General features: G+C 50.5%; 2 protein-coding genes across 2 annotated transcripts; one reads left to right on the forward strand and one right to left on the reverse strand.

Annotated features, from left to right (window-relative positions):
* The first annotated feature begins 1,211 nt into the window (after positions 1 to 1,211).
* LOC122378001 lies at positions 1,212 to 12,996 on the forward strand. Its single transcript, XM_043358703.1, has 8 exons — positions 1,212 to 1,350; positions 1,853 to 2,077; positions 8,119 to 8,321; positions 9,047 to 9,278; positions 9,605 to 9,947; positions 10,464 to 10,618; positions 11,012 to 11,159; positions 11,936 to 12,996. Exons 2-8 carry the CDS (start codon positions 1,898 to 1,900, stop codon positions 12,091 to 12,093), a joined length of 1,419 nt encoding a protein of 472 aa, XP_043214638.1. The 5' UTR covers positions 1,212 to 1,350; positions 1,853 to 1,897; the 3' UTR covers positions 12,094 to 12,996.
* Positions 12,997 to 13,219: 223 nt separating this feature from the next.
* Positions 13,220 to 16,122, reverse strand: LOC122378002 (coenzyme Q-binding protein COQ10 homolog A, mitochondrial-like). The gene is made up of 3 exons (XM_043358705.1): positions 15,888 to 16,122; positions 15,095 to 15,244; positions 13,220 to 14,902 (listed from the first exon to the last, which is right to left on the reverse strand). Exons 1-3 carry the CDS (start codon positions 15,989 to 15,991, stop codon positions 14,446 to 14,448), a joined length of 711 nt encoding a protein of 236 aa, XP_043214640.1. The 5' UTR covers positions 15,992 to 16,122; the 3' UTR covers positions 13,220 to 14,445.
* Positions 16,123 to 16,280: the final 158 nt, after the last annotated feature.

Consider the following 16,280-nt stretch of genomic DNA (forward strand, 5'->3'; position numbering starts at 1 on the left):
CGCGGCTCAAACTCGCAGCCCAACGCACTGCCATAGTGATTACATGCGCTGTATTATCCCGTATGTTTTAACTCGTATATCACCCATAAAGCCCATATCTCGCTTAATTTATACCAAGGTTACTTTTTCAATGCCTATAAGGCCTTGTTTTTATTACGCCCCAAATAGGCAAAACCTGCGAAAGTCGCAACGCAAACTACAAATCCCCGACCGAAGGATGGGGTGATAATACCCCTGACGGGTTTCCGCAACTGCTCGGAGCGTGTTACAGATAGTGGACTGGAAATTTGGGTGAATAGCCTTTTACTTTATATAGATGTTTACGTACCTACCAGCCGCATTTTCAGGTCAGGTCATGAAAATGCCACTACATCGCAACACTTATGTCGGGGAGTCTTTTCCAGCCACTAGGAAGATGGAGCTTGCAGGAAGAAGCAAGCCCCCGAGTCCTTTCAAATTTGTTGATCATGGACTTTTATAAGGTCCACCTGAGGTCAGATCGGTCACGTGATCTTTCATTATGGTCCTCCCCGTGGCCTTAGATAGAGGAAGACGGAGTCGGAGAAGGCCCCCACTGAATTCAGAATGAGGTGCCGAATCGATTGATGTGTAACATGCTCTCAATCATCTAGCCTTTTTACCCCATCACTCTATGACCTGACCTTGACCTGAGGCGGTTCTTACCTAAACAGAAAGCATATCAATCGACTCGGCTTGACACTCCAAACGCGATGGCACAAAACCGTTACTCTGTGTCTATGTAATGTATATCACGCACCTACCCTTTCTGTGGGTTGTTTATATAAACTAGAACCTGTTGACCCAAGACTTGAAAATTGGATAGGCACCATACGCATTTCACTTAAGCCCGTTTGACATTCAGACTCTTGACCTTTGATGACCTTTGTTGATCCTTGTTCTTCTGGTAAAACAAACATTAATCGGAAGAAAAATTAATTAAATGTTCGCTTGGTCATTCATGCCAAGAAAACGTGGAGATGTAGCTTAAAACAATTAAAGCGCTCGTATAACTACACAATAGCCGTTGTCACGACGGCCATCTGGTAGGTACAAATTTGTTGCAGATTAGGTGCAATTTGGTGCTAATTTGGTCAAATTAGGTGCATTCACCAGGTAGCCCGTCGTGAAAACGGCTAATAGCTACACGCATGTACTATATCTAATTATTTAGGTGTGAAGCCGTTTATTGAGACGTTTACAGATGCAGTTCTGTGCTGGAAAATAACGACCCTTTCAAGAAAATGTTGTATCCAGCGGAGAGAAAGGAAGATCGGTGCGCACTGGCGATGCATGGAAACTGCATCGAAGTGAAATGGATCGAATGAGACGGTATGTATAGCATGTAACATCTAGCATTTACACATCTAGCTTTTACCAATAATAAATTTATCAATAATAAATAGGATAAAATACCAATAATACCAATAATACCGTTTACCAATATTAAATAGGAACTATGGCTACTGGCTAGGGCTAGGCAGTATGTTAGTTGACATTGTATGGTATTGATGTCACTTTAACGTTTACTTTAAAATGTTTCTTTATGAGTTTCGGCATAGACAGGTAGCCATAGAGTTGATGTAAGAAATAGGATAAAGTAAGAAATAACCGGTACTTTTCGCTTTATTTGCCCGACCAGTAGGCGCTCATAGGATGAGGATTAGACCGTCAGGGCATGCGACCGCAGTGGGGTCGTCCGATGATGGATGGGCTGAGTGGTGGGGAGGGTGGATGGCCTGGGGAGAGGTGGGGGCGGGGGAGGGGTGATGACCGGCCGGTCGGCCGGCTGGGCCGCGCGGTGATGTCACCGACCGCCGCTCGGCCGCGCCAGTCGCGCTGCCGGTCCAGGGCCGTCCGGAGGTGATACGGTGGCGAGATGGCGGCGGAGGGGAGGAGCGCCGCCGGCGGCTGGTGGCCGGCCGTCTGCGTGCTGCTGTGCCTGGCGCTGGCGGCGCTGGAGGTGTTCCACCTGCAGCAGACGGCGGAGCTGCGCCACCAGCTGCTCAGACACCGCGGCCGGCTGGACGCCCTGGAGCAGGCGCTCACCGACACACTGGTGAGTACACATTGTTCGCCGGAACAGCACACACCCAGCGCCCAGACATACACGTCACACACGCAGTCTGTCTGTTTACAAATGAAACGACAGCTATATTCTCGTCGAGGCATTCAGGAAATGAAAATGAGGCATTCGTCAGACACCGACGGATCAGCTGATTTTGCTTCGGGTCAGGTCACGATCAAATAGGGATCAGGACCTTGTTGACATTTTGAACTTTATTAAAATCAAATGTTTCTATAGAACATTATCTTTAAATAAAAAGCTTTTGACTTGCTCGATGTTGCTCCGTGCCCGGCTCATTTCGCAAAGTCAGGGGTCTTTCCAGCATCTACCTTACCTACAAGGTCAAGATCAAAGACATTTAAAAACTCCGGCCAGCAGAACCGTTTCATAATTCCCGGATATTTATGAAAACAGATGCCTGTCGGGGGCATCGACATAGCGGCAATGTTTATCAAAATGAGCTGTCACCATGGAGCCCGAACCTGATGAAACGACAAATGTGGGGTCGCGAAATAAACTGTGACAAAAGGGATGAAAACGGAATGCCTGCGGATTTTGTGATTGCAGAGGTGTGCACCGTGCAGTATGCACAAAAGGATGTTGTCACACCGAGAGCATTTAAGTGTAGGGGAGAGTGGGGCAAAGCGGCCACCCTAACGTTTCTAACGATGCCGACGCTTGATTTTTAAACTTGGAAAGATTCTTTCTATACCAATGTGATCCCTATTAAATTGTCTTTTATTCCAACTGCGTTTCATTTCCAAAGGCGTTCACATATGGGAGATATTGACAAAACTTTAAACCTATAGCATATTGGCCACTTTGCCCCATCCCTGAGGCAAAGCGGCCACTGGCGACTTCTCAAGTCCCGATATGAGAAACAGAATAGTTGCCTCATGCACGACTAGGGTATTTGATGGTGACAAGGTTTAAGGGAAGATGGATGTTTACTTTGTTATCTTCCCATCTATTGCTAAACAAAGAAAGAATTTTCTTGGAAAAACATTTAATTGCATAATTTGGTAACTCATGTAACCGAAAAGTGGCCAAGATGAATGCATGACGACACATTTGAATATAAATAATGTTTTTATCCAGATGGAAACAACTTATGGCCAATTGGGGGCTGGCCACTTTGCCCCGGCCGCTTTGCCCCGCGCATACCGTCCGAGACAAAAATATTCCAGCTCAGCTATTAGTGGGGTAAAAAGCATTAAAATTGGTAGAAGGCATGTACGATAACCACGCAATGCATGGACAAAAACGCTTATAAAAATTACAAACGGTTATGGAATAAAATAACATTTAAAAATTGTAGACATAATTGGTAACCTGGCAAGAAATGCTTTTCCGTGTTTCACAGAACAATGGCGATGGGCCTGAAACCCCGGTCTGGCTCATTCGAACGACCGCAAAGAGAAGTATAATTGGAAATCATAAATTGGAACTGACGCCAGCTGTGGAGGGCTAAAACGATGGATGGCCGCTTTGCCCCGGGTGGCCGCTTTGCCCCACTCTCCCCTACCTAAGTATTGAGAGGTGTTTGTCATACAGAGGAGCACGGTGCGCCGGCGCACCGTGGCCACTCTGCCGCCTGCGGTGGGTGGCTCCTCGAGCCGCCTCTGACCGAGATCCCACCACCGTCAGCTCGTGTTTTCCTGGCTGGACCTTCCTCGGACGTTTCCTGGACGAAACCCGTGTAGGAAACCGTCGAACCCATGTGTGTATGTGTGTGAATGGCGACACGCTTATGCTTCCTCCGATCTGTATGCTCCGGGTCTTGTGGAGATTCTGCTGTTACCGTATTATGACATGGCATTACGTTTAGCTAGCCACTTGCAGTAGCGGCGGAACACTTTCAATTAAGGGGGGGGGGGGGCACTGCCGACTTTTGGTCCCATTCTTTCCATTCAACGCCCATCTCTCTCCCTCTCTCCCTCCCTCTCTCTCTCTCTCTCTCTCTCTCTCTCTCTCTCTCTCTCTCTCTCTCTCTCTCTCTCTCTCTCTCTCTCTCTCTCTCTCCTTCCAATAGTTATAGCGTGGGCGGTGATCGTCGCGAGACGGACGGGAAGCGTCGCGTCGCTGTCGCCGCGGCAGCCGAGAGTCGGAGACGCCGACGCCTTTGTGCGACACGGGCGGTGACGCGGCAGTGCGTATTGGGAGACGTGACGCAGCAGCGTTTCCTGAATCCTGCGGCCATCTGGACCGGATGGCGGGTCGGACTTTACCGCCGGCCCTGCCGATCTGCTCACAGCCACTGGGGAACTTATAACAGCTCAGTCTCAATTCCGTCAACTCGGCCCATATTCAGTCCCACGTTCAGTCGGCCGGATGTCTATCCACTATATAAACTATTCTTGTCGGTAGCCTGTTGCCTACACGGCCTCGGAGGGGAAACGGCATCCAGTCCGAGTCCCGACAGTCACATACCTTATCCGCAAGTACAGTAGTTGTAGTTGGGGATAGATTTGAAAACTGTCATGGTGTCATGTAAGTTGTAACGCCGACCTACGACCTACGTGATGCTATCACGCTCATCATCGGCCATCGGGCCTGTTCAAATCAAATGACGTTGAACTCCTTGGACGGTCACCCTTGCCCAGCCTTATGAAAGGCGTCAATAATTGCTTTGGAGTTTGGACTGGGTTGTTCATAAGATGCTGTATGTATGTATCAGACTCACTGCTCTGCGCTGCGTTTTCTACATATGTAGGTACGCTCCGGCCGCCCCCCCCCCCCCCCACCCGTTTCGCCCCTAATGAGCTAGATAGAGCCTCGTGGAAAAAACGAGCGTGTGCGCTGTGCACCGTTGCGAGACGCAGTGATTGGGACCCGATTAACCCGCGCACCGACGGGGGGGGGGGCGGATATCCGCCCCCCCCCCTGAGGTTTTTCGCGAATAGCGGGAAAACCGCGGCGCTACCGCCGCAAAATTTGGTATGACTATAACCTCATCAATTTTACACATGGTGTGCAAGTTTGAACCTCTTATCTTTCAAGGTCAGGTCACCAGGTCACTTTGAATGACCCAACCTCAAGTCACTTTTTTGCAACTTTGTCACCGTGCCAGAGCTACAGTAGATGTCGGAGGCCTTTGAAAGTCGCAGGATGTTATTAGGTCATTAGTAGCTACAATTTGTATATCTCGGAATTTTGATATCGGTGACCTAAGGTCAGGTCAATTTCGCGACCTTCCCATGATAAGTCAATGGGGGAAAAATCAACTCCCTGTTTTTACCACTAAAACGGGTCGGAATGGCCCCATATCCCCATACATGACTTCATATACGACCAACCTTCACTACCTTGAGGTCTGTTTTGCTGTTGGGTAGCTGTGAGGTCATGTGACGTCATCAAAGGTCACCAAAGGTTTTTGGCCAATAACTCCGTACAGGAACAAGATACAGCCGCGTGGATGGTCTCATTGTGTTCAGCTCGTCAAGACACATCGAATGATATACATGATGACCTCGAGGTCACGTGACCTGAGGTCAACCTTTGACCTTGACCTTTCGAGGTCAACATATATATCATTCGATGAGGATTGACGAGAGGATCACGATGATGCCCTTAGTTTGTCCCTATCTTGACTAATTCGAAAGTTATTCGAGAAAAACTCTCTCCATATCTAGCGCCGCCATTTTGACTTTTTCGACCCCTGTGACGTCATCTTTGACCTGACCTGAAAATGACCTTAGTAAAAATTGTAGATCTTGACCGTGCGTATCCGATGCCGTTTACCGCTTGTCGCTATCTTGCTTCGTTCTCGAGATCTCAGGGGGGGGGGGCGGTCATCCGCCCCCCCCCCCCCCGTCGGTGCGAAGTTGGCGCAGACCCCCGTCGGTGCGCGGGTTAAAGGGACCCTCCCACCTCGCATGTGTGTCGCATGTGTAGAAGGGCGGGGGTCGGATGGACCCCCCATGGTTTTTCGCGAATAACTCGCGCAAAAAGCGGCCGATCGCGACGAAACTTTCAGTACCCTCGAGTTGATCAATTTTACACCTACTCTGAAAATTTCATGACCCGGACCCAAGTGACCTTTGACCTGTGACCTATTTCTCGAGGCCATGTTTGGCCGGAATCGCGATTCGGCGTATGTCGGCTCGCATTAGCCGCGCGTTTGCAAGCTTCTCGTGGTTTCAAACGTTCAAACATGAGATTTGATGTTGCTCCCATGCATTTGGGTGGATGTCAAGGTCACCTGAAGGTCAGGTCAGGTCATTGACCTTTGGTGACTTCGGTTCACTTTTTCGAGCTGCACATGTTTCTAGGCTAGTTTTTGGAGCTGAATTCGAATTTAGCAACCATTTGAACATTTACGAAGAAGTTCTGGTGCCTTCGTAACATTTTACGAAGCTGTCAGAGGCAGTTGACACATACTACGAAGTCCCGTCACGACCCCTTACTGGTTGATCTGACCTGACCTGACCCGACCTGGTCTAAATGCATGAAGACAACATCTATGATCAAAACTAACACGATATTCGTGATCAGCACCCCGAAAAACCCCTTAGCAGCCATACTCTACGACTTTCTAACAGGTCCCTCCCGATTTTCCCGACTTTGGGTCATTGACCTGACCTGGAAGGTCAACCAATGACCTAGGACCTTAAAATTGGGTATCATTCATCGGCTTCCTCTCGTCACGGGCAACACGCTTGTTTTTTCCGCGAAGCTCTAGCTCGATCAGGGGCCAAACGGCAAGGGGGGGGGGTCCAACCGACCCCCCCCTACACATTTGAAGCTGGCAAACGTCGCACACATGTGAGGGTTAAGGTCTCAGGTGAACCGGTGACCACTGAGGTCAGGTCAAGTGGCCCACGGCACGGATTCTGTTTTTGCTAAATAACATCGCCAAAAATGGTCGCAGAGCCGCGAAAATGATACCATCGTGTTTGTATTGCTCAGGCGCGTCGGATGGTATACTTTTTCTTCGATTTAGCCCAACTTGAGGTGCTGACCTCGGGTCTAGGTCAGGTCAGAGCCCCTCAGATCACCTGTCACCAAGCTGATCAATGGTTGTTTGATCAGCTGGAGGTCAATTGGTGGAGGTCATATTGCATATCATTCGATTCGGCAGGTCTTCCCGAGTCCATTGGTGACTTTCGCAACTCGCTAGCTAATTGGATCGGGAGATACTGACGAACCTATGACCTCATTGACGTTATAAATGACTCACGCAAGGTCAACGATGCACAACTACAAGCAAAGCGTTACATCTTGCAAGACGCAAGTAGTGCATGGAATTACGATCCCATGTACATGAGCTGATAGGTTTAGAGTTAAGATCATTTCCGGCGCCAAAATAACTATTCCTATATATCCCAATTGACTTATGATGGTGAGGTCACGTGAGTGTTTTGACCTCATGTGACCTTTAGGTAAAATCCGAGATAGGTACAGGGTGTAAGACCTCTGCTGGAGGATACTAGTAGTTTCCTGTGACCATTGCCCATTCCAGAACTGAAGTATCAAGTATGATTTTGTTCTATATCTCCAGTGGGGTTGTGATTCCGCGCCGTCTCTTCAGTCTCCATTGAAGGACGTGCTTCTGCTCCGTCCCTCCGCTGAAAGCTGTAATTATGTAACGTATTTGACCCGAGAGTTGTGATTCGGTACCGTATTTTCCCCGGGAATCGTGGTTCTGCACCGTATTTCCCCGAGAGTTTCACAACTCCAGATTATTCTCAGATACCTACCTATTCTGTACCTATAGCAACCCCCCCCCCCCCCCGAGAGTTGTGCTTCTATATAGGTATACCGCATTTTCATCGTCAGTTGTGATTCTGTGCCGCATTTCCGCCGAGAGTTGTGATTCTGTACCGGACTTCCACTGTCAGTTGTGATTCTGTGCCGTATTTCCACCGTCAGTTGCGATTCCGTGCCGTATTTCCGCCGAGGGTTGTGATTCTGTACCGTTCAGCTCCGCTGACAGTCGTGATTCTGTGCCGTGTCTGCTGAGTGTGTAGTTGAAGTGCTGTATTACGCTGTACCGTTCTGGTGCCGGCCCTGACGTTCTCCGCCTGCCGCAGATGGAGTCGGTCGCCGCGGTGCGTCTGCGGCGGTCGGTGGCCGCCGCGCAGACCAGTCCGGCGGGAATCCCGATCGTGAGCCGGCCGTACGGCCACCGACCGGCCGACCGGCCCACCCAGGCGCCCGTGATGCGCGTGTACGACACGTTCGGCGCTTCCACCGACCGGCCCGGGGACGGCCGGTCTCTGCTGCCCCACCACAGGTCAGCCGGCGACAGCTCTGACCGGGCGACCGGGGGCGAGACGGGCCGGGCCACACCCCTGACCCGTAATGGGGGCTGCGGAAAGTTGTGTGTTTGAATTAATCCAATGTAATGACACGTCATAACAATGAATCGTAGATAGTTATGTTTAAATGAGGATTATCCTCATCTTTTTATACCAGTCGTTGGGAATTTCATCACCTCGCATGCTTTGCGGCTTCGAGTGGAAGCGATGCGAGCTGAACTATTGGCACCTGTTCCAAATCTTCCGTAAGGTCTTGAATGTGTGACATTATCAAGTCGTGTATAAATGTGGCAACTTTGGCTGTTTTGCGTCTGTTTGACATTCCACCCTAGATGTTTGTTGTTTCATCCTCGGCACTATGCCCCAGAATGCCAACCTTCTCTATTCAACATAATTTATGATTATAAACCATAATATCTTACTCCAAAGTAGGTCACTCGCTATCGCAATCCTGCATATAACCGTCCTGCTGTATAAACTGTGCTAAGAGCACGTGCTGACCACGCTAAAAAGAGGCTAATGGTTCTCGTGGCGCCAGCAGCTACGTATCATATCTGGCAGAGGACAGAGGGTGACGTCGGGGTACTGCGATGCGGACTGAGTGTCGCTGTGAGCTCCCGTTTTGTAGAGATATGGTTCTCCGCAGCCCCATGGCTGGGCGATGTTCGCTGAGCTTCCGTGCCCCTCTCCCTGCCGTCAGGAGCAGCGCTGCATTCCAGGGCAGCCGGCTGGGCCGGGTGAACGTGGAGCGACGGCCGGAGCCGCGGCCGACAGAGGCCCAGGCGCTCCACCACCGCAAGTCGCGAGTCAAAGAGGCCGACACAAGGGCTAAGAAGGAGCGACGCGCGAGGCCTCAGGGCGAGCGGCGCCGGTCGAAGCCAACTGAGCTCAAGCGGCTCGACGCCAAACGGACCAAACTGCGCCGGATGAAGGTGAGCGCGGTCACTGGGAGCTCGGCTGGAATGGTGCAGTCGGGGTTTTCAGATTTATGGTGAAGTCTTCTTCGTATTTTTTTTTTTTGCGCAAGAAATGATACTTTTAGTAGGTATGATAAATCGTTACATTTCTGGATAGTGGACGCACACAGATGTGTGATGCTGAGGCAAATATTATCGTTTACATGCCGGCTGATAATATGGTGAGTCGATATCTCTCTTCCCCTGTCGTTCGACTGCAGTCCGAGTGCCGGTGAGGCCCTCCACACGTGAAAAGATCCGCCGACACCGCCCACATCTGTAACAGACTGTCTTCCCCGCAGGCTCGGCGGCTGGAGGAAGCCCGCGGTGCCCCGGTCGGCTTCTCACCCGGGCCCTCGAGTCTGCGCGCCTCGCCAGCCTGGCCTTCTCGGGAGTGGGGCGCCCCGCGGGTGAGCCCGAGTGGCGCCCGTGACCCGTACCCGGATCCGGAACAGGACTCGGACCCGGACCCGGAACCGGCGGGGTCCGGCGGCGGCCAGGGACACCGCGGCGGCAGCGGCGGCCCCAGGCGCGGCCGGCGGATGCAGCGGATGATGGAGGAGCTGCGACAGGCGCTGGGGACCACGGCCGCGCATCTCGAGGGCCACACCACCGAGTACGCGCTGGGACACCCGCATTACAACGGTGAGCGCCCTGGGACACCCACATTACAACGGTGAGCGCCCTGGGACACCCACATTACAACGGTGAGCGCCCTGAGATACCCACATTACAACGGTGAGCGCCCTGGGACACCCACATTACAACGGTGAGCGCCCTGAGATACCCACATTACAACGGTGAGCGCCCTGGGATGCCCGTATTACAACGGTGAGCGCCGCTGAATGCTCGTTAGGTAACAGGGAGGGCGCCGAATATTACAACGGTGAGCATCGCCGCATCCCTCCTCACACTGAGACGAGAAGATGGATCCGTTTTCTGTTTCCGGTCGACTTTCGACTGTTAACTGTTTCCAGTCCGGTGTTTTAATGTTATTTTTAGGACACATTAATCCTGAAAGATGCGAAGGGGGCGGAAGAAAACCCCATTCATTCGCGTCTTCGCAGTACAGTCTCGAAGAGCTTACATTGATTGTTAACCACAAGCAGTGCATCTCGTGCTTGGCCTTATAATGCGACTGACCCGCGATATTTACACCAGGGAACGGCATACTGCGTAACGCCCAGCCGGACTCGCGGTTCGCCGACTGGCGGTTCGCGCCCTGGGTCTACACGCTCGGCTACAGCAACGACTTCACCCTGCACGGCGGAGAGATCACCGTCAAGAGGCCCGGAGTCTACTACCTCTACGCCCAGGTGGGTACCGAGCCGCTCACCGACAGGCCTGAGCCGCGGCGAGTGTTCAGAGTACTGCCTGAGAGAGGTATGTGTGTGCCCTTTTCGTCTTATTTGATATACAAACTGTCCGTCTGGCGGCGTTTATTGCACATTTGACATTTTATGTATGAAACGTTTATAGAATGTCAAAATATGACGCGGTTAACACGTCATTTTCGGCAAAAAGACGGAAATTCCTTCACAGTAGGTATATGTAATAATTACTAATTGAACTCCAAGATTCGAGATATCGTCAGTGCTTTATCAGATGAAATGTCGCAAGAATATGAGGGCTTAAATCGCCCGTACCCATACTCCCGCCCCGATAAGTCGCTGGCTGAGAATGACCGATATTCGGCCGCGGTATTTCAGATAAATTACCTGGATCCCGGTGACATAAACGGTTTCGAGCTGCTCGTCTCGGGCCGCTCGTTCGCCAAGTGCTTGACGATGGAGTCGACCAACCACCGTCAGAAGGTCAACACGTGCCACACCAGCGGCGTCACCTACCTCGACGTCGGTAAGATTGGCGATGTCACCCATTAAATAATCTTAGCGTCACCTGCCTCGACGTCGGTAAGATTCGTAATTATACCCGTCATGTGATCTAGCGTCACCTACCTCGACGTCGGTAAGATTCGCGGTGTCACCCGTCATGTGATCTAGCGTCACCTACCTGGACATCGGTAAGATTCGCTATTCTGTCACCCGTCAAATAGGCTTAGCGTCACCTACCTCGACGTCGGTAAGATTCGCGGTGTCATCCGTCATGTAATCTAAGCGTCACCTGCCTCGACGTCGGTAAGATTCGTGGTGTTAAATGTAATCTTAGCGTCACCTACCTCGACGTCGGTAAGATACGCGTTGTCATCCCGTCAAACAGGCTTAGCGTCACCTGCCTCGACGTTAGTAAGATTCGCAATTATATCAGCCGTCAAGTAAATCGTAGGGCCCTGGGCCTGGACGTCTGTAATATTTGCGGCGCCTCTAACGACCCACGTGACCACGTCCTAGTTCATGGTTAGGTAAACGGTGTCACTTATCTGGCCTTGGCCAGGCGGACCCAAGTGACCGCTGGCGCTGATGTATCAATGTACGTACTATCAAGGCCCTACGTACTATCATGCTGCCTTACTTGCCGGTTTATTCGAGCCGAACCACGAGAATGAGTGGACTCGTATGTGCTCGAACAGTTCCATGTGTCAGCGCTCAGCCGTCAGCACCTTTGCTCGACGCTCGTACCCTGATCATTCGCCGGCCGTTCCGCGGCTGTGACACGTCTGTCCCTCACCGCAGGTGACTCGGTCAGCGTCCGGGACATTGAGAGGATGCGCATCTCGATGCTCTTACCCGACCGCAGCTTCTTCGGCCTGGTGCGGCTGGCTGGCACGGGTGGTGGGGACGCCGGGCGGCGGCGGCGGCGGTCCGGACCGAGCACGGGCGGCAGCGGGTGAACGGGGCGGCGGCGGCGGCTCTGTCTGGCGAGCAGGTGCGTCGCCGGGGCAGAGACAATGTGAAAAGCCTTCAATAGACCTCTGAGACCACCCAGAGTGGGTGCACTCACAGGGGTAGCAGATATCTTCGTGTACTGTGGACTGTGGAGATGGAACTCAATGCGGCACGGATTTGACCCGGCTGTGCCGTACCGGAGTACCGCGAGCCTGCGACCGCGCAGGGGAGACAGCGGTGTTCAAAGGTGCCTCTTGTACCGGCGGGCGCTCAGTGCGTTGGGGCGTTCGCTGAGACATTTGCTAGGTGCGTGCCATTATATGTTCTCATCAAACGTCATTGGCCCTGGGGCTGCACGGCAGTTGGTTAGTCCTGCCGCGTTGCCAGTCACTGCATACCTAGTTAGTTCCTGCCGTGTTGAAATGCGTAAGGACACATATTACATTTGCATGTGGCCATGAATTTTATAGGTATGCTTCCATATATACCGTGTTTTTGCCGTCATAAGGGCGTTCTGTCTGTATGTTGCACTTGCGTCACAAGCAAATGAGCAAGTGGTGGTTTTTCATCCTAACCCGTGAACGCGATCAGACAATCAGCCGACGCACCCCGTGGTGTGGATACTGGATAGCTATGGCATTTACCAAGAGAATTGTCCCGTGTCCGTGCCAAGCAGGTGATCCATGACACTTCAGTGCCATTACATGACGGTATGACGAATGTGCCAAAAACCTGTATCCCACTTGTGCAGCACTAATATTGAAGCACCATGCTTCACATGAATTGAGATTTGCGGTGGCATCACGGTATATTGACGCTTATCCTTTTTCATAAACATATTTAATCGCCACTTTAGGGTAATGTGTCATTGTCTTGAAAATGTTCTAGGGAATAAACAAAATGAAAGACATGTTATGTTCAGCAATGTAGCCGTACGTATGCGTTCGACCTTCGATCATGTAATAAGAAGTTAGGTTCAACTTCATACGAATAAGGGGCTGAAAATAAAATAACCAAGCGATCAAAATACATACATGTACATATAATGTACATGGTCACTCCACAGGCGGATTAAGCTGTGTTAGGTTCCCATAAATTAACAAATGGTTTGCCGACATGTCAAAGTCTTGATCTCATTTCGCCATGTATTCATGTAGTTGTCAGCTCATCACAAGCGCTCGCCACATAGCACGGCACAATTGGTAGATTTCCTGTACACGGTCCCGATTCGGGGCCTGGGATACGTCCCTGATTCGGCAACGCCACCCTCACAGCAGGGTGGGGATGCCGTCTAACCCGCAATCTATCAATCATTCGGCATAGCCACGTCCGACTTCCGAGGTACCGACCACAACGTAACACATCTGACTTAAAGTCGAGCAGCACAAGTTGAATCAGTTTTGATGCGGATCACACGGACATCTCGCCTCTACAATCCGTTCGGCCGTTTGTACGCCAGTTACAGCCGAGCAGCGTTTTATACAGGGTCAGCGACGCAGCACACACCGAGGGGAAGGGACTGGGTCTCGAGCTACATCTGTGTAACACAGCACACGTCCGCGGTCGGTACATCACATAACCGGACACTGAGGAACACAGGACGGTAAATGTGCTACAACAGTCTACCTGAATACCAAGCAGCGCCAGTTGTATTCCGGTAAGGAGCCGTCTCATTTGTAGTTTTGAGATAATGTCCAATACAAAAAATGCACGTTGTTGACAGGTTAGGGTGGAAGTGGGGATTGATGAACAAGAATTGAGCTACTTCTAAGGTTGCGAATCAATATCGATTGCTGAGTTTACTTTTATCCTTACCGAAACTTACCAGTCTATTGTCTCAAGAGCTCGCGCTTTATGTCCCCTCGTACAAACCTAATCCTTCGGCGATACCAACAACGTGTTCATGGCTATCCCTTCAGGAGGGATAGGGATAAAACTTGAACTAGGTACGAGCAGGGACGAGTAATACATATGCTGACAATGCATACTTTTGCATCGTTGCACATTGCTTATCTTTGAATACCTAGAATTAAGCTCAAACGGTTATGTGCAATTCCTTATTTTACTACCGCAGTTACGCGACATGCATTAAAATGCGTATTTAGTAAATAAGACTATTTTTCACGAACGTTTCAATCATAGTTTGGTGAAAACGGAAATGTTCCGTGTTCCGATTCACCCTAACATACTGTGGCACGTCAATTAACATTCCCATAAAACACATAATTTATCAAACTAACGTGCCCGCAATCACAAAGACCCGGATCGTACCTGTCTACCATAAGCGTTTGGACAGAGCATCTACCAAGTAGACTAGCCAAGCCGTGTTCATTTTCTAGCTCTAGCGTCCACCAGCATCAACTAGCGGCCAGCACCTTGGGCTTTTGACTGCGTATACTCTCCTGACCGTAGCGTCGCTGAGCCTCTCGGAGAAACGCCTTCACCATATGCCGCACCACCTCGTCGAAGAACATGTTGGCCAACTTAGAGTGAAGAGCCGAACGGAACTCGAAGGAGACGGAAAAGTCCAGCGTACAGGTGCGCGGGTTGGAGGACAGGCCGGGCGCGAACTTCCACTCGGTCAGTAGGTGGTTGAACATGCGGCCCTCCGTGCAGACGGCCTTGACGAGGTGCGGCCGGGCCAGAGTGACGCTGGAGACGTACGACTCGCGCACGGGGCCGAACCCGATGGCCATGTGGGCCTTCAGGAAGCTGGGCCGCCGGGACAATACGGTGCACTCGGTGCAGTAGGGCACGAACGTGGTGTAGTCCTCCACCCGCGAGACGATGTCGTACATCTGGTCCATCGAGTACCTGCGCGTAGACGACACACACAGCGGGCATTACTTCGACGGCAGAGCCGGTAGAGGGAATCGGGATCGCATCATACAGATTGCAGAACAAGCTGGTGCAACTGGAGCTCCATACCAACATTGAAACTGTAAATGCATACAAACATCAAACAAATGACCCACAATTTCACATATTCCGATCATCTCAACATACCCGAGAAGGCGTCTCTCCGAGTACTCTCGCTTCTTGTTGTCGGCGCCGGGCAGAGTGAAGACTGAGCGGGTCTGACACGGCCTGAAGGCGTACTCGGCTGCTGAGCAGTGGGACCCTCTCATACGGCCCGCAAACAGTTGTGGTGTTCGTCTGGTAAGCACATTTTATGTTAAGGTCACGACACTTAGAATGCAATAGAATACCTAGCGAATTCAATAGAATGCGTTCATTTTACGTACACTCATAGTATGAATGTAGTGAGATTTCACCTGACCAATTCACCTGGGCCCCGTTTCACCGGTGATAGCAGCATGCTGCTATTACAGTGTCAAATTGGGATTCCATGGAAACGTCAACAAGCCTATTTCTCCAACACTACTAGAAGTGTGACATCAGCTCGCGAAATGGAATAGCAGCGTGATGCTATCACCGGTGAAACAGGGCCCTGGTTGGTTTGCCATTTTCGTTCTGAGCCCAAAACATGGTAAGGAAATCGAGAACGATATTTAGGAACCCTGATCAAAAGATGCACCAGCCCAGTTAGACACCCAGCTCACAAGATAATAAAAATGCATATTATGACTGGAATTTGACATCTTCAATGAGCATGACCATACCAATACTATGATCTTATCGACAGCACCACATATCAATATCATTTATCATTGGTAGCTGCGCAATGAGCGTATGTCTAGAAAACTATACAACCACCAGTCAAATGTGTGACAGAAGTTTCTGATATATTGAATTGACATCTTTACTTGAATACTTGAAAAGATAAATATACACCTACCTCCATTTATCCGCAAGTGTATTGCAACAGACACGGACATCCTCCCTTGATAATAAGCCGATATTCCTCACTGTTGAATGCCGAAACAACGAAAATCGATGCATCCAGACGATTAGAAAGATGTGAAAAATGAAGTAGCAATTCAAATATCAATCAAAATTCTCACAGACGTCTCCAATTCACGAATGCACAAAGATGACCTACAAAGGAGAGAATGCGCCTACAAATAAACAAGCCAGTCAGCTGACTGTCAGGAACTAAGGTATTTTTACAAATGTCGACAGGAACTTGCAGCTCACTAGTGATATTCTAATAGCTCTCTAGATTTTTGTTTTCGTGGCTCATCCTGAAATATACGCATCCTGAAAATATTCACATTTTTTAGATAAGAGC

The sequence above is a fragment of the Amphibalanus amphitrite genome, unplaced genomic scaffold, assembly GCF_019059575.1.
Source record: "Amphibalanus amphitrite isolate SeventyFive unplaced genomic scaffold, NRLGWU_Aamphi_draft 000053F_arrow, whole genome shotgun sequence".
NCBI classification, from domain to species: Eukaryota; Metazoa; Arthropoda; class Thecostraca; order Balanomorpha; family Balanidae; genus Amphibalanus; species Amphibalanus amphitrite.